This window comes from Rattus norvegicus, chromosome 8, assembly GCF_036323735.1.
Source record: "Rattus norvegicus strain BN/NHsdMcwi chromosome 8, GRCr8, whole genome shotgun sequence".
In the NCBI taxonomy this organism is placed as follows: Eukaryota; Metazoa; Chordata; class Mammalia; order Rodentia; family Muridae; genus Rattus; species Rattus norvegicus.
Window position 1 is genome coordinate 97019223 of NC_086026.1, and position 18471 is coordinate 97037693.

The window sequence follows — 18471 nt, forward strand, 5'->3', positions numbered from 1 at the left end:
GGAGTTTTCCTTGTCCACACAGCCCAACGTCTCCTGGCTAATCACCAAAACCTGTTACATGGAAGGGCTTTCATAGAAGTGCGTGTTTGGTGCCTCTGTCAGGCTGATCTACAGCGCGTATGGACTCTCCGCTCAGGCTGTGTCTCTGTGAGTGGTAGCAGTTATTTTCTCAGAGAATTTCACTCTGGGGATGACATTTCTCAGCTTGTAAGAGTCCCATGGAAGTGACTGCTGGGAATGGCAGTGCCCTCGTTCTTTTCAGCCCCCACACGAGTAGATTAGAGGGTAGTCAGTGTGCAATGACCTGGCACTGAGGGAAATGCTTAGGGACTGATTCTGTGTTGTGTTCTGCAGGTAGAGGTGTGTGTGTGTGTGTGTGTGTGTGTGTGTGTGTGTGTGTGTGTGTGTGTGTTCGTGTTCTGTCTGCCTGACTGGATTTGGTTTTCTGGCTGTGTGTCTCCTAGCAGTTAGGGTTTTAGACAAGCCTGTAGATAACACCTTGCTGTGTTCCATGTTTCCTATGGCATCCACTGAGGCCCATGTCTTCCCAAGACCCTCTGAAGGGCACACATATTTAACAGTGTGGGCATCTGTGTGTAGGAACGAATGGCTAGAGGAAAACAGCTCCTGAAGAAGGCAGAGGAACATGACCTAAGAAAGAAACCAGAAACCAGGAGAGGGGGTGGACACCCTCCTGTTGCCTTGGAGCCATTAACCATACCAGGGCAGGGGCCGGGGGTGGATGGACACCTCAAGCAGAGGTGCAAAGGGGGCAATCAGGTCTGCTGTAGTTAGACTGTAGAGTGAGTGAGAGGACTGGTGAGGGAGGACATGGGAAAGGAGGAATACAGGAGGCAGGAATATCAGGCTGGGAGCAGTGAGTGGAATGAGGTGGGCATGGTGAGCATGTACAGTCACCGCATGGCTTTAGAAGACTGGATGGGCTCTTCTGGGCGATGCTATCTATTGTGGTGCTGATAACCCAACAGGCAGCGAGAATAGAGATGCTGCAGCCTATGGTGAGAAAAAGCCAAGGGTCAGAGCAGCCAGGTCTAGCCTGGGCAACAGGATGTTGGAAATGATTTGTGAAATACAAATTAAAAAAAACAACTATACATTCTCTGAACAAAACGAGAAAATAGGTTCAGGTTTCTCGCAGGAGGAACAGGCTCATTTCTTTGACTTAGGAGGACTTTTGAACACTCAAGCCAGATCTCGGCTGCAGAGCACACAGTGGGTAAGAACTGCCACAAACAGGGAAAGGTGCTAGGATTCTTGGGGATAACATTTTCTGGCAAATAGTCTTGAGTGCTCTCTTTTCATGACGGTACCATTAGCCCACCCTTTCACGTTTCCAGTTCTTGAATCTTGGGGCCTCTGGCTTTAGATATAATTTTAGCTAAAGGTGGAATTTAAGATGTTAGGGCCTTGTAATTATCCGTTTCAGAGGTTTAGTCAGCCCGTTTTAAGGTGTTTTTAACTGCTATTACAGATATTGGGAGCTTTAGTTTTCCCTAGCACCTCCAAGCGAGGGTTTAAAGCTACAGCTGACCCTCCTCTGTCAGGAGAGCACAGAACCCGTATAATGGCACTCAGGCCATTACAGGCACTCATTTTATCCTAGCGATAATGCATGCGTTTCTTTCCTGAAAACCGAAGGTAGGGTTCAGCCGCAGGGTCCCCACTGCTTGTTAGAGCATCTTTCGATGGGTACTGTGTTAACTACCTAAGAATATTCACAGGTATGACTCAGGTAGGGCCAAACTGCTTTAAGGCTCTCTTGCATGCCTCTGTGAACTGAGGCCTACAGTCTGAAGATTGTTATGTGGCCCACAATATTGTAAACTTACTTAAAACATATTTTTGGGGGGTAATTTGACGGTTTTAAAACTCTCTCTCTCTCTCTCTCTCTCTCGCTCTCGCTCTCTGTGCGTGCATGTGTGTGTGTGTGTGTGTGTGTGTGTGTGTGCGCGCGCGCACATGTATGCAGGTACCCACAGAGGTCAGAAGAAGGTGTCAGACCCTTAGATCTGAAGTTACAGGTAGTCCCGAGTGCTCAGGTTCTCTGGAAAAACAGTCAGTGCTTGCTTTTGGCTGCTGTCTCTCTCCAACCTGTAACCCAAGGTTCTTGAACATGAACTTGGTAGACTGCAGTATGGTAGTGCTGTATGGTAATATTGGACACAACAGCAAGGCCTTCCCTGAGGGCCATTCTTACTAGTGATTAGCAGGAAGCTAGGCCACTACTATCATGGTATCTGAGCCTATGCAACCACCGGGGCTGGCCACTTGTGAAAGGTGCAAAATACCAAGTGTCTGTACTTACTAAGCACCCCGAGGAAGTCCTGTGGCAGATGACTGAGCAGCTCTTGAAGTGTGGAGCAGACAAGGTTGTTTCCTGTAGCTGAATAACAGGCAGAGGAGAGACTGCATGGGACTGATCTGTTGGACTTCCCATGTCAATGGCTCTGGAGGCTAGTGTCAATCATCCCTCCATTCAGGTGCATCTACTTCTAGTTCTAGACCTTAGCTGAGCATGTCTGACTTCATTTCCAGCCTGTAGGATCTGTACAAGAGGCATCTTGCCAGGACAAGATTTGCTTTAATTTCCGATCTCCTCCTGATTGATGTGTCCATTCATTCACTCGTCCAACAGAAACACACTGAGCGATTAGTATATACCTACTGCTGTCCTTGGCACTGGGAATGTAGGCGAGAACCGTACAGCTCCGGTCCTGGAGAGCTTACCACTGGAAGCAAGTGCTAGAGAAGTGGAGAAACGGGCATAAGATAAAGAGGAAGATAAATGGGGAGAAGCTCCCAGGGTCCCTGAAGAGCAGGTACCCCAAATCAAAAGTATTGCAGAAGGTTTCTTGCAGAGATGGGGCCCAGAGGAAAGAAGCAACTTGGCAGGCACTGACAGGGCTGTCGCTCTGTGCTGTATGCTGCAGGCTCGTGATGTTGAACACTACTATAGCAATGGTCACTGGGGATTCTATGAAAATGCTGATTACTGAGCCTATCTCCAGAGATTTTAAAGGTTTACAAGACAGGACTTTTCTCTCAGAGGCACCTAATTGGACTCTAATACAAGGCTGGGAGATGATCTGGTTGCTAAAGTGATAGCCATGCAACTTTGAGGACATGAAGTTTGGATCCAGGAAACTCATGGATGTGACTGTGATCCCGATATGGGGAAGGTGGAAGCAGGACTCCCTGGTTCTCGCTGGACAGCAAGTCTAAGCTGAGTCACTGAGCTCCAGACTCAGGGAAAGATCCTGCTTCATAAAAGGAGTAAAGCAAAGAAGAAAAACAAAACTATTGAAGACACTGAGTGTGGGTTTCTGGTCTCCACATATATGGGTACACACATCCACACACACAAACACATGAACCATGTATGCATACGCATGACATAAAGACTAAAAATTGATTTCAGTTCAGGACTAAGAATCGCTGGAGTGCTTACAGGATGCTAGGGGTTCTGCACCCTATCTGCCCTCAGGAAAATTCACGGGCTTTCATCTGGAGGTTTTGTGCCTTGGAGATCAATGTTCAGAAGTGAAGTTCCGCACTGCTGGTCTGTCTGGTGTGCATAACCTAAGACACACCCAGTAGGTGCTTCCTGGGACTCGCCTGGCCTGGCCTCCATGCAGGAGGGCATGAGACTGTAGGTGTGTGAGTTGCAGATCTGTGACCTCTCCTTCTTTTCTTTACAGCAATGCGGAGTCCTCAGAGAAGAGGTTCCGAATGAACAGCTTTGTGTCAGACTTTGGGAAGCCCCTGGAGTCAGACAAGGTGTTTTCTCGTCAGGGCAATGAGGAGTCCAGGTCTCTGTTCCACTGTTACATCAATGAAGTGGAACACTTGGACAGGGTTAAAGTTTGCCACCGAACAACAGCCATTGACAGCGATGTCCATCTCCAGGAAGCCATCAGAAGCAGTGGGAGGCCTGAGGAGGAGCTAACCAGGTTTATGCAGTTTGACATCCCCAACTTCGTGAACACAGACCAGAACTCCTTTGGGGAGGATGATCTTCTTATTTCGGAACCACCTGTTCTTCTAGAAAATAAGCCAGTTTCCCAGACATCACGTACAGACCTGGACTGAGACACACTTGTGGGTGCCTTCCTGAGGATGTGTTCTGTTTCTGTGCAGCAAGAAACCACATGCTACCTACACTTGTGTGTGTGTGTGTGGAGAGAGAGAGAGAGAGAGAGAGAGGGAGGGAGAGAGAGAGAGAGAGAGAGGGGGAGGGAGGAGGCGGCAGCGGGTGGGGAAGAGGATGATGTTTAAAGTTTAAGACCTAGGCTAGGACTGGGATTTAGTGATAGAGGGGCAGAATTTGAAGATGGGAGGCACCATTTTGATTTGGGGAGGGTGATTTTTTTCTCTTTGGATTAAAAATGCCTTGACAGTATTAAAGCTTCTTTATTGAAACGATTAGCCAACACATGCAATTGAGCTCCCTCCTGGGTGAGGGCTAGTTCGCTGCAGTCGGGTCTAGCCCTTTCCCACCATCCTCTGCCTGTAACAAGCTGCTTTGCCTCTCTGGACTGCCATGGCTTTACAGGTAAGGTGGCCTGTCCGGAGTAGATGACCTATCCCAGCTCTAGAATTTTGTGACTTTCAAACTTAGCTATAAGATAAGCTAAGAAACGCATAAGCAGTAGAAAATACCACACGGCATCGAGGCTTTCATGGCAGGTTCTTCAGGTCTCGGTGCTCTCCCTTCACTCAGTCCTTCACTGGGTCACACTTTCGGTAGGGAAATCTTTACTAGGAGACCAGGAGACATGAGACTTGCACGCACTGTGGACAGTGTCTCTGCTGGGTGTTGCTACAGCAATTTATGTGCTGAACGCCCCCCCCCCCCGCTTTAAACTGGGATAGCTTCGACTCCAGCGACTACCAGCCCAAACTGTTTTCACAAGCATCTGTGCTCTTGAAGAATGGTAGAGCAGATTGTTATTTGGCTGATGTGAGTCCCTTCTGGATGTCCCTGTGTTTGCATCCCTGGGCTCACCCTTCTGAACTATTTGGCTTCAGAACAGGAAGATACCGCTCGCCATGTCTGCGTGGCAGATGTGTAGGTGACGGCTGCCTGGCTTGGAGCTGAGAGGGTCCGTGGGTTTTTTGCCACAGTAACAGATGTTCAGGATTGGAGGATGTTAATATGAGCCACATGATGTCCGTCTCACAAAGCAAGCAGCCCCCTTTGCTGGAGTCAGAAACAACCCAGTCCTGCACACACAGAGTTGTACGCATGAGCAGCTGCTAATCTCTGGGTGGCATCTTCTTTATGAATTTGTTCACCATTTGTCTTGCTTAAGTTGCAAAATAAATGCATTTGATCGCACAGGGATTTTCTCTGGTTTGATTTTCACGCAGGCCAGTTTTCACTTCTCTACAAAGCTGTCTGACTCTGCGTCTCCAATGTCTCCTATCTCAGAGTGTGGGTACGCTGACAGTGTCTCAGGGATCCTAGACTCAGAGCCACACGGCCACTTCACTGGGAACAAGTACACCCAAGGGAATCCCTTCCCCATAATGTCTTCGAAAGGGAAGTATGATTCTTTAAGAGAGTAACACAGAGTAGTAGAATAAAACATGGACTAGTTAGTATAGTATCATTAAAGCCACTTTAACAAATCCTTACAGAGACATGCTACCTTCATGTATATTTTTACACAACACATGATTGATCTTACTAACTTGCACCAGTATCAATGTAATTCTTTCAACTATATATAAATATATATTTATATAAATATAAATCACAGACTGCTTCTTAATTATGCATGAAAGCTATTCAAGAAATATTGTAAAGTTGATTAGGCAGAAGAGGACTTCCAGTATTACACAGAAGGAAGGATGTCCCTGAGTGTATCGTAACTTTAAGCACTAAATGTTAAGAGCCGTGAGAAACCTACTACTCCACACCCTCTTACAAGTGAAGAGGGCAGGCTCTCTCAGTCCCCTAAAGGCTTCCAGCAGATACAAGACTCTGAGCAAGACAACTTCTGTTCAGCCCAGCAGGCTGCAGGTGCATCACAGGGATGTTGGTTCTGAGTTAATTTTCCACTGCTGTTGATAATAAATTAGGGCAGGCCATGTCTTTAAACAACATGAACTTATTTTCTTATCATCCTATTACTCAAGTCTAAAACCAGTCCTAAATAGCTAAACACAAATATTAGTGTGGCTGTGTTCCATCTAGAAAGTTCTGGTTTGGATTTGCAATGTCCTACAAGGGCTCAAGGGTTGGGGACTTGGTCTCTAGCACGGCAGTGACCAGAGGTGGGAGGAATCCCAGAAGAATCCATCCATAATTGGATCACAAGGTCTATGAACTCACTATGGATTAGTTAATGGGTTCCTAGTTTAACAGACTATCAGACATGATAGGAACATAGGAGGTAGAGCACCCAGTTGTTGGCATGCTTTGGAGAGCTGGGTCTTGTTGCTGGCCCTTCTGTTCCCTGACCACCATGAGGTGACCAGCCTCCTTCACCATACACTCTTGCTGCCATGATGTACTGCCACAGGTCCAGAAGGGACGAACCGAATGGCCATATTTGAAGTCTCCAATACCATGAGCCCAAATATATTTTTCCTTAATTTCTTTCAGAGAAAGCTAACACAGGAGGCTCTGAAAAATCCATTTTCTTGCTTTTATCAGTTTGCACAGGCGGCTCAGTCTTTGGATCATAACCTCATGTCACTGTGACCATGTTTTGCTTTCTGACTCTGACTCCCTGTGTTGTCCTTACCAGAACTCTGGTGTTATACTGCATTACCGAGGATAATTCTTTTCAAGTCTCTTCCTGAGCTCATCTGCCATAGTCCCTTTAGTCATGAAAGGTAGCACAGAACTAGTTTCCAGAGATGAGATATGGACATATTGAGAGCCAGTGGCCTTCTTTCCCTGCCTTCTTTGGCCCAGACCATCCTCCATGTAAAATATAGTATCTCAAAATGTTTGCGTTTCAATCCACTACAGTATCAATTACAAGCTATATATTGTCATTATTTTAACCATCTAAGCCAGATGTTATTGAGTCTTGGGGAAAATCATCTCCATCTATAGATCTGTAAAACTAGAAGACATTTTTGGTTGCCTGGTATTACAAGTCTAAGATACAGGGTATAAAATTCCTGTTCATTGGTCACAGGGACCAATATATTGATATTTCAAAACTCAAGGGTGGCATTTCCACCTGGTTTCAAGGCTGGCTTATGGTGACATGCCCTCCACCTAAGAATTAACCTAGCCTGATGCCAAGCTTCCAATACCAGACAAGACCGGGCGCACTTGCGGCAGCACAGCGTAGACTATTCTAAGCCTGAATTCTACTTTTGTATTGGTCCTTTGCCCTTCAGTGGGTGAATGTGGCTGAGTATTTACCAATCTGTTTCCTCCATGAAGAATTATCTTGTTTCTTTTCCACTTTGGCTGATTTCCTGTAGAGAGAACGTTGTGTATTGTATGGATGCATCAATTTAAAAGCTTATGGCCTATGGTTTAGACAGGAAATGGAAGGTGGGACATCCGGGAGGGAAAAGAATTCAGGCACAGATCCAGGCATGGGAAGACCTGCTGGAGAGGATGTCAGGTGATGTCTGCACGGCATCTGAGCACAGGTAACCAGCCATGCGGCAGACTGTAGGTTAGAATAAATGGGTTTTCTAAGCTATGATCTACTCAGTAAACCTAGCTGTCAGAACAAGGTACTTGTAAATATATTTGGAGTCTGAGTCTTGTTTCTGGGAGCATGGGGCTGGGAGGAAGAACTGGACCTAACTTCAATTTCCTACGTTAGGGACACAACATATTTAGCACTGTAATGCTCACATTTAGCATTATTCAACCTCCCTGTCTTTATTGCTGCTACTTCAGGAATAATTTCAGGAATAATGACAATTATTTGCTAAATACCCAAACTCTAACCTCTTGGAGGAATCTGATCCTTAACAACACCAATAGCATCAAGGGTATTGGTCCTGCCTCTGAGTTGCTGCATTTCTCTCAAGCCCTGCTTTGGACCCGCTCTGGGAGCAGCTCCTGGCGTGCCCTGCCCTGGGAAGCCGGCTGCTGTTTGGAGTTCTGGTCATCGTCCCATTGAGTGTGGCATGAGCATGTGGTGAGGCTGCTTTCTGTGGAGCTTAAACTATACCGACTACAACTACACGAGGTTCCATCACTGCATGTGAGAGAAGCCTTCCCACCTTGGCCTGTGACCCTCACCTGGTGATCATTTCTCTGTGAGCATAACGCTGAGCTCACTAATGAACGCTTCTCTTTGTCGTCTTTTCTACTCTCACTGCTTCCGGGGAGATTATGAGAATCCTATTTATTTGTCACACGCCCACCACTGATCCTTAGAAAAGCATGATTACTACAGGTTGCTTTATCACATGTAAAAGAGAAAAGACCTGCAGGACTTTGTTCTAAATACAATCTCAGTTAATGGTTTGAAAAACCCACAGCACTTAGATTTTAAATCCAGAACGGCATGGGGGCATGGGTGTAATGGCAGTACCTGGGAGGCTGAGATGGGAGGAATGCCAGGAGTTCAAGGTCATCTTGGATCACACAGCAAGATGCTGTTTCAAAAACCCAAATCTCATATAGAGAAAGTTAGTTAATTTAATTGTATAAAATGCTATGGCAGAGTAGTCACTGCCTCAAAGCCATTTACTTCTGGGGTATTTTGCAATGAGTTGAGAAACTATTAGAGTTGAGAAACTATTAGGAGGCTTGAAGGTCATCCAGGATGACCTAATCAAGTGTCTATCTCCCATGTTCCTGGTAACACGCCAGTTTTAGGACTATCTATAATTGCTTATTATAATTTTTGCAATACTAAAGGGCATAGAATAATTACAATGCCACCTCTTAACACTTAAAATACCATATAGAAGGGCAGCAAGGCGCATTAAAAGGCTCTTCCAGGCAGAACATCTCTGTTCTTACACATTCATGTACATTTTCCTTTCATTCTTTCTAACACGTCCTGTCAGAATTACGTTTGGTCAGAAGAAGGGGATCTGCATTGTTTCTCAGGCCATGAATGGAGACATGGTGCTGCTAGGGCGATTATGAGAACACTATCAAACAGGTTTTCTGGCAAAGCAAAGGTGTACGGTGTCCCTCCCTTTGGAATGAATCCAAATGGGCCTGTCTGTTACCAAGACGGAAAATGTCCCACAGGAAGCTATCTGTTTAAAAAGCCTCATAAAGCCTACCTAACTGTGTAGGCTGGCACAGTAGTTGTGGGTTTGCCCATCGCCTTTGGGAGCTGCTGAGCTAACATCCCAGTTAGAGGCGCAGAAGCTGCCAGGTGGTGGCTCTGTCTCAAGTTAAAGGAGCACCGTATGGCTCAGCACCTGCCTTACCTGGGAGACCTCACAGGGAGAGGCCATTAATATTTCAGTCAATGCAAGGCTAATCCTGTTAGCTAATCCCCTGAAAGGCTGTCCCACTTTTGAATAAAGAGCTCAAAAAGTTAGGGATGCAGCTCGGTCAACAGAGTGCTTGCCTAGCATGCACAAAGCCCTGGGTTCACACAGCACCACTGGATTAGATGAGATCCTGTCTCAATACCCACTACATCCCCACACCACGCACTCTTCAGAAGGTCACTTGGGTGATACACAGCCCTAGCACTAAGGATAGTGAGGCAGGAGGATTTCAAGTTTGAGTTAAACCTGGGTCATATAGCAAGACTGTATCAAAAAGGGCAGTTGCCTGGCATATAGACGTTCTGGGCCAGATTCCCTGTACTGTCAAAAAGGAAGAAGGAGCCCACTGGTATTTAGCAGCTCTAAATTCTCAGCTCCTTCACAGCCTTCACTCCATGTCATCCCTAACTACAGGGTCACATTCCTCCACAAGCAGCACCCCCATCCTATTACTGTACTAGAAAACCGTGTTCCATGCTTGTCACTAGACCCTTGCCCTCTTCGGCCATCTTTGTCTCCAAACACATCTGCATCAATAGAGCAGAGATGCTTCCAGCCAACCAGAGAATTAGACCTGGAAGGACCACACAGTAAGCACACAGGGCCCTCTGAACTCCATCCCTTCATTAAGAGCCATGGTGCGGTAAGCCACACCGCCCTCTCTGAGGCAGCCTCTAAGCAGCCGCAGCTGACAAGGCTAGGATGTTTAAAGCAGAGGAGGCCAGCATGATCGCAACAGCTCCTGCACATGCTAATCCCCATTCCTCAAAGCAAAAATGTTTGTGCCGGGCACCCATGTACAGACACAGAAATGATGTATTTGGACTTGGCCTAACCTAGTCAACACTGACCCGTTCTGCAGTTTCTCTTGTGTTTTAGAACCAGCTTTGTTCTTTTAATGACTCATATTTAGATGTTCAGTGAAAAGCACAGAGGGATGGAAACTATGGATTCAGAGCAAGTATATTGATAAACACAAAACACCTAAATGATAAAATAAATTATCTGTATTATAACTTTGAAATGCCGTACATGAAAAAATTGAAAGTGATAATGCTTTTTCACTCCCCTCTCAGAAAGAAAACAAATGATAAAATGTTGGCATTAGGACAATTACACTGCTTCTACTAAACAGGAGGTTTACATCACAACCTTTGGTCATGAGTTCACTAAGATTTGTTCACCCATCCCTTATGAAACATTCTACTTTGCAAGCATTTACTGCATTTCATTTCAGGCCTGCATTTACTGGTATGGGCAGTTGGAATGAAGTCTAAATCGAGATGTGCTATAATGTAAAATATACTCTAAAGACTTAGTTCACAGTTTCACTTTCCATTTTAAACTGACTAAAAATTAAAATTCACTGTGCATACTTCTTGTCATTCTGTCTGGAGCTCAGGTGTCTTCAGATTACCTGCCTCTTTCTCCCACACAGATCACCAGAAGCACCCAGTGCAGACGCCACACATGTCTCCATGGACAGCTCGATCTCCAGAGGGACACCTGAAAAACTGCTAGCAGCTTTCATTTACAGAAATCATATACATTTCTGATCTACTTGTACAAATGGGATTATAAAATAAACTAGCTATTTTAGGCACATTTTAATTTTTTCCATTGGACATAATATTTCTTTTTTAACAGAAAAGGAAAAACTTCATATATTGTTTATAACTTTAGAGCTGCCAAAAATTTGGATTGTCATTTACTAGACCTGACCTCCAGTAAGAGACACATAAACTGTACCATTTCTTGTCACTTTGTATCAGGTGCAGAAGGCCCTCAACTGTCACCTAAGTTCCTGAGGACACTCTATAGCCAGCGATAAGACTGTCCCCAGCACGAGGCTCTCATTCACCTACCTGTTTCATGAGAAAGCTGACTTTCTGTCAGACAGAAAATGGAAAGGCATTTAATCTATGAAACATGGCTGAGGAGGTGCGCTCCCTTCTTCCACTGTAGCCTGGGAGGGCGCCCTTTCACATAAACCTTGCTAGTCACAGCCTTCTGACATTACGGAGCCTGCTCGAAGGTCATCTCAAATGTTTAATGGTTTTCAGTAAGATAATCAAGATGTATGTTCTTCCTTGTTGGTTCATGGCAGTTTATTCTGACATGGTACTGTGGGGTGGTCACGCATGGCTGTGTGGTGGCTGTCCTGACAGCGGCACGTTTCCACCTGTCTTCCAACTCGGTCACGCAGATCCAAGTTCCACTAAAACTCTTTTGCTGTGCTCTCTTCATCTGCAAGAGCAACCGGGACAACGACCCCCTGTCTGTGCAGCTCCCGAAGAACGTCGAGTATGGAGTCTAACTCTGTTCGGAACTTGTCCAGCTCCCGATTCTTTAACTGTGCAAGTCTTTTCCATTTCTCAACTTCTTTGTTTTGCTCAGTTTCTACTACTTGGCGTGTTTGCTGTATTATCTGAAAATATGAAAATTCACATTAATGTTCCAAATCATAGTGGAAATGAGGAACGTTTAAGTGTTAAAGAGTAGGACGATACTACCTAGGTACACTCAGGGCCTCTGGGGAAAATGCAGATCAACCATGAAGCTTAATGTGTTTTTTGTCTCCAAAGGTTTCTGTAAATCTCCTACTATCTGTTATGGGTTGAATGTCCCATCATCTCTCAGAACCACGCTGTAGCTCTAACCCTTGGTGTGGCTATATTTGGAGTGAGTGAGTGAGTGAGTGAGTTAGGCTGTGTGGATGGGCCTGAGCTGACAGGATTAGCGCCTTACTAGGAAGATAGTGAGGGCGCGGGTGCTGGAGAGGTGACTCGGTGGTTAAGAGCACCGACCGTCCTCAGAGGTGCTGCGTTCCATTCCCAGCACACGGCAGCTCACAACCATCATTACATTAATACATTAATAACTGTGACCCCACGGGATCTGATGCTTCTTCTAGAGTGCAGACATACATGAAGACAAAACATCCATTACATAAAATACATACATTAAAAAAGACAATGGGAACGCCTGAGGACGCTTTTGGTAGAGACGGAAGAGCCACAGCAGCACAAGGCACTACAGTGAGACGCACCCTTGCTTACCCCAAGGCGCTGCAGTGAGACGCACCCCTGCTTACCCCAAGGTGCTGCAGTGAGATGCACCCCAGCTTACCCCAAGGCGCTGCAGTGAGATGCACCCCAGCTTACCCCAAGGCGCTGCAGTGAGACGCACCCCTGCTAACCCCAAGGCGCTGCAGTGAGACGCACCCCTGCTAACCCCAAGGCGCTGCAGTGAGGAACACCCCTGCTTACCCCAAGGCGCTGCAGTGAGGAGCACCCCTGCTTACCCCAAGGCGGTGCAGTGAGACGCACCCCTGCTTACCCCAAGGTGCTGCAGTGAGGAGCACCCCTGCTTTACCCCAAGGCGCTGCAGTGAGATGCACCCCTGCTTACCCCAAGGCGGTGCAGTGAGATGCACCCCTGCTTACCCCAAGGCGCTGCAGTGAGGAGCACCCCTGCTTACCCCAAGGCGCTGCAGTGAGGAGCACCCCTGCTTACCCCAAGGTGCTGCAGTGAGGAACACCCCTGCTTACCCCAAGGCGCTGCAGTGAGTCGCACCCCTGCTTACCCCAAGGCGCTGCAGTGAGATGCACCCCTGCTTACCCCAAGGCGCTGCAGTGAGGAGCACCCCTGCTTACCCCAAGGTGCTGCAGTGAGTCGCACCCCTGCTTACCCCAAGGCGCTGCAGTGAGGAGCACCCCTGCTTACCCCAAGGCGCTGCAGTGAGATGCACCCCTGCTTACCCCAAGGCGCTGCAGTGAGGAGCACCCCTGCTTACCCCAAGGCGCTTTACCTGCTGGAGCTCCTGCTCTCTCTGCTTATGCCTCATCTCCATCTGCTTGATCTTCCTTTCTAAGCCCATGAAATGTTTCATCTCTGGTGTGTGGTTTTCTTTGGCTTCTTTCAATTCTTCCAAGAGTTTTGTAATCTAAAATTGAAGTAGGAATTGAAAAACCTCAATCACAAGGAAACAATTATTTTCACATAGATAATCTTGAAAATCAAGGATATTTGTAGAAGAGTTTTCAAGTGGCGCCTTGGATTCATCTAGAGATTAATGCTTCCCTTCTAATATCCAAGCAGTAAAGGGTAGGTCTAGCTGAGCTGACCTTCCGTTCCAGTTAGCTCCAGATGAGGTCTGCTCTCCTCATTAGTTATGGGGTGCAAGTGAGCTGGGAGCGTCTTCACCTTACTGTGCTAGTAACTGCTTTACGGTTAAAAGCACAGTGCAGTCAGCACCACAGTGTTCAATGCACGGAAAGAACTCAGTCATTTTATTTCTAGTGTTCTGATGACCCCTGTATCACTTTATAATGTTGGTAATTTGCTCCACAGGTAACGATCTGCTTGCCAGAAGAGAATGAAGCAGGGTGGAGGTGTGGTGCGCGCACGCGTGTTAGGTGGCTGCTCCCTCAGGACCCCAGGATGCAGCAGACGAAGGCACGGTCCTTGCCTTCATGGGGTTAGTCACTGCAGCACCTGTGGTTTCTCACCGCAGAGAAAAATGAAGCTTTTTTAGTACTAGGAACAAAGGGAGGGGATTTGAGAGATTTCATAGTGAAGCAATTAACTGCATTTTCCTATTATAGTAAGAAGTTCCATCAGAGGTCTGGTTTCGCTAACTGCTATAGCAAAGGGAATAATAAGAAAATGAAGATGGCTAGATTGACACATTCCATCATGTTTTACATAAAATACCGTTATCTAATAATAATAACAACACTTCCTCCATCTTCCCTAAATTAGTAGAGAAAAGAGTGAGCACAAATGCATAATAAATCAGAGGCAAGCTAAATGCCTTAAATGAGAGACATCCTGACGGTGTCACAGTCACCAGAGAAATAGGTGGTCCTGCACCACAGTGGTCTGCAGAAAGCTTAGGGAGGGGCTCACGCTGGGCATATACATGGTGTATGCTATACAGTGACTACTCGAAATTACTTAGGAAAAAACTGCAGGCATGGTGACTGAGCAAAAAGCTGATGGGGCCATGATTTTACACAGAATGGAGGGTCAAATAGTTTAATTTTGTAAACTTGTTTTTGGCGTGTGTTTGGGGCTCACATATCCCAGTGTGGTCACTTTATCTCTGAGTTACATCACTAGTTCCTCATCAACTGTTTATGGCTGGAAAATGATTTTTTCATCCTAAGTCACTGCCTCTTCTGCAATACCTGTAACCCATGCCTGGTCTTTGGAAGCCAACAGGAGATGGGAATTCCAGGAGGACAATGATCTGCAGGGTGGGAAGAAGACCTCAGAGGTGGCTGGTAGGATGCCTATGGAGGATGCTACTGACTTGAATCTTAAAGAAGTGGACGGACGGACAGTCCACAGAGCGTTAGTGCTAAGCAGCCTCAGCTTATTATGTTTGTAGTCTGAGCCACAGAATTTAAGATCCATAAGAGTCCTCAGGATTTCTGAACCCTTGATTTTTCTACTACTGATGGATTCAGTGCTAGCATTTCTTTTCTGTATGCTGGCTAGTAACAATGATAAAGTTATTTCATTTTCTTGGCATAAATTTCACCTTCATAGTGGGAAAAAACCGTGCTTATTATTGGTTATGATTAGCATCAAGTAAATTAACCTGTGTTCTTAGCGCAGTTCATTCAGACCAAACAATATATGTTTCTATTATTGCCAGTCTTGCTTAATGGTGTAAGAAACAGCTAATGGAGTTGTACCAACAGAAAAATCTATCTAAATATACTCTTAGGTATGGACAGACTTTTAAATTTAAAAATCACATGCATTCACACATAAATGACTAACTCCACACTGTTTGTTCTCCTGTGGAAATAGGAAAGGGGGTAACAAATGCATTTGGGGCATTGGGAATATAGGAGATTTTATAGCTTCTAATTTCTAACATCTAATATCATATATGAATATTTAACCCATGCTCAGTAGCTATAAAATGTCAACTAAAGTCTCAGTTATGTCAATAAGGAATGGTCACTGTAGTTTAGAAAGAGGAGCTTCACCCAGACTGTGTCACTGGAGGTGGAGTCGCAGACTGTTGTGAGCCAGTGCTCTTAACTGCTGAGTCATCTCTCTAGACCCTATATGCTGATTTTTACATCCTGAAACTTTACTGAATACTTCTAAATCACTTTTAACAGACTTTTTTAAAGAGTTCACCAGAAATACTGACCACCAGAAATATTTCTATCCACCGGGATTTCAAAACCCTAGTAATTTGATGCTTTTGTCCTGGAAAACACAGAAGTTTAGAATTTCCCATCTTTAATGTTAATGCATTGATCAGAACCTGCCTCCGTGAGGATCTAGTTGGGCTTGGGGGATCCTTTGATCTCGTAGAAGATTTGGGAGACAGCTGAATACTTTATCAGACAGACTTTTATGCTTGTGTCTCTTCCTCCTGCAACTCCTACTATGCAAACCTTGGTCCACTCAACGGTGTTCCACTGGCTTCATGGGCCGCTCCTCTTTCATTTACAGTCTCTTACTTCTTTAGTGAAATTTTCATTCATATTTGGAATTGCTCTCATTTCTTTGTTCTAGTTTCCTATATTCTCTTGCATGAATTTCCTTATGATCATTTGTTTGAATTATTTTTCAGGCATTTTATAAGTTTCTTTCAAAATGAGGATTCTGGAAAATTATGTTTTTTAGAGGATACTATTTCATGTCTCTTATGCTGTGGTATTGGTGCCACTGAACCCAATGTAGCTGTCTCCCCCAACTTTTGGGAGTAGCTTTTATAGGCAAGCTACAGGGTGTCAGTTGGGTAGATGACTGAGTTTCTGTGGTGGATGATCTTACAGTGCAGTCTCTGCAATCTCCTTGGCAGTGACTGTGTAGGCCCTGTCCATGGGCACCTCCATAGTCTAGACTGCAGATTCATGAGAGTGGTTGTGAGTTCTGGGTGAGGGGTCGTGTCTGTGCTATTTATAGTCTTTAGTTGCACAGCATGGAAGAGGACGCTCTCAGGCCACAGGGAGAAAGTGCTGGTGGGGCTGGCACTTGTGTTGGTAGTCACATTCCTAAAAAATGGGACACAGATGGATGTTGTCTGGTCCAGAGGCTTGGTACCAACATGCCATCTATAGAAAGCCCTTTCTGACCCCTGGCATTAGCTCCCTAAGTGAGAGAGGTAAATTCCCAAGGACACTGAGGGTCTTTGCTTCAACTATATTTCGAAGTCTTCTAAGTCACAGCTTTCTGATGGTCCTTAAAAAGTATTTTTACAAATACAAACTAGCAAAAAAATCTAACAGGATTGACCACTGTTTAAGGATGTATAGTGTACCTTCATTTGTGGCTATGCAAAATGACAGGATTCACCCTTTCCCTGAGCGAATGCATGAATTAGCTGGGTAATGAAAAGCTCACAGGACTGTGACTCCTGAGAAAGCAGAGAAGCTGGGCTTTGTCACTGCCTAGTTTATCATGGCGAAAGTTCAGCTTAGATAATTTCTGAGTTCAGAGGTGGGAACAGTTCATTTTCCCTTTAAACTGAGATGGAATGCCTCAGTATACACAAGGCTATGGCATTAGCAATGCTACAGCAGCTCCGGTAAATGGATAGGAAGAAGCAGAGCACATCTCTATCGGCAGACAGTGGCTTATGGAGTCTTAGAGGGACAAGGCCCAACACACACTGCAGCCAGTTTGCTTTCTGTGTGTCCTCCCCAGTTCACGAGTGGACCAAGTTGTTAGAGAAGGAGTGAGCGGGAAGTTATTCTGGAAATAGGCTATTAGAAAAGGATGTTTGGCCCTCTCTTGCCCTCTGTCTTCTACTGCGGGATGCGTAGTATAAGGCTCCAGCAGCTACTGGCATGATGCTCTCGGGTGTCTGCATTAACAGTGCTTTCTGATAAGTCATCAGTCTTCACGTGCTTCCACAGCAGCAGAAAACAGTATAATAATGCTGTCATTTTTACATATCTTGGCTACTCTTAATAAGAACTGCCTTAATCATCACTGTGTCAACAAATTAACAAGACAGTAACAGGAAGATAAGTTGGTTAGATGTGACCTTGCTCTTTGGCCCAGCAAACATAAACATAGATTTCCTGCCATTGCTTGTTCTAAAAGCTTTCCTTCAATTCTGTGAGATCCTGAAAGCTTAATGATTGATTATGGCTAGCAAGATTCTGTGTGTTTCTTGAGCAGTGAAACGCAAGTGAATACACACACACACACACACACACACACACACACCTTCCTAGAATCAAAGGGAGCCTCAACCAATGAGTGGCGGTGGTTTTCCAGAGAAGTCTGCACCTGGTGACACAGTCTAATGACTGTCAGTGTCGCAGGAAGACAAATTCTAATGTGTCTCTTTGACAGGGTTTTCAGTGGATAATAACCACGATAACCACGACCTATCGAACAGAAAAGGCTCTCCCTGTAGCCTTTTCTGGCTAAGGTAGGATACAGAATCTTTTACTGGCAACAGCTTGGCTCCCGTCAGCCCAGCCAAGAAGACTTTCGACAAGTCTGAAATCAAACCTCACTCTGAAAGTTTTCTTCCATTTACCCCTTCCTACTGCCCCCGCCTTTGAAATCCAGTTCCTTTTCTGTGTCCTTCTGTGTCCTGCTGTGTCCACATACGTTTGCTTGCTGTAGGCAGAGCTCTAAGCCACTGAGCCGGCATTCTGTACTGTTTTCTCCTGCTTGCTCCGTACAGTGAGCGCCAATCAACCTGTTTGCTTTTCTTGAAACTAATTAATGTGTTGCTGGTTACACAAGCCTGTCCCACTAAGCACTCATAGAACTGATGGATGTTATTTTTCCTGACAGTTTCTAGAGACTCAGACAAGGCTTTCTGGAAACCCAACTCTTCCTGGAACTTGTGGATGGGATCCTAGGGAAGCTAGCAGTAGCTAAGGTAATGTGAGAGTTCTCACTAAAGCCAATGTTCTCCATCCGTCCGTCCGTCCGTCCATCATCCCATCCCATCGTATCCATCCCTCCCTTTTTCTCTCTGGCTTTTTGAAACAAGGCCTTCCTCTGCCTG

The 18471-nt window shown here is 45.6% G+C and overlaps 2 protein-coding genes across 12 annotated transcripts in view; one reads left to right on the forward strand and one right to left on the reverse strand.

Annotated features, from left to right (window-relative positions):
- Mrap2 (melanocortin 2 receptor accessory protein 2) overlaps positions 1-5359 on the forward strand; it is a 56343-nt gene extending 50984 nt beyond the window's left edge. For 7 of the 8 annotated variants that reach the window (XM_006243488.5, XM_063265792.1, XM_006243487.5 and 4 more), the window contains one exon: positions 3720-5359. In XM_006243488.5, the coding sequence (XP_006243550.1) occupies positions 3720-4110 (391 nt within the window). In that variant the 3' untranslated portion in view covers positions 4111-5359. The remainder of the gene's footprint in view (positions 1-3719) is intronic. The other variant, NM_001108774.1, reaches the window with a different exon arrangement.
- A 5095-nt stretch (positions 5360-10454) lies between these two features.
- The window catches only part of Cep162 (centrosomal protein 162), a 58567-nt gene continuing 50550 nt past the window's right edge, over positions 10455-18471 (reverse strand). For all 4 annotated transcript variants that reach the window (XM_006243475.5, XM_006243476.5, NM_001277060.1 and 1 more), the window contains 2 exons: positions 13276-13410; positions 10455-11893 (listed from right to left, as the gene is read on the reverse strand). In XM_006243475.5, coding sequence (XP_006243537.1) covers positions 11684-11893; positions 13276-13410 — 345 coding nt within the window. In that variant the 3' untranslated portion in view covers positions 10455-11683. The remainder of the gene's footprint in view (positions 11894-13275; positions 13411-18471) is intronic.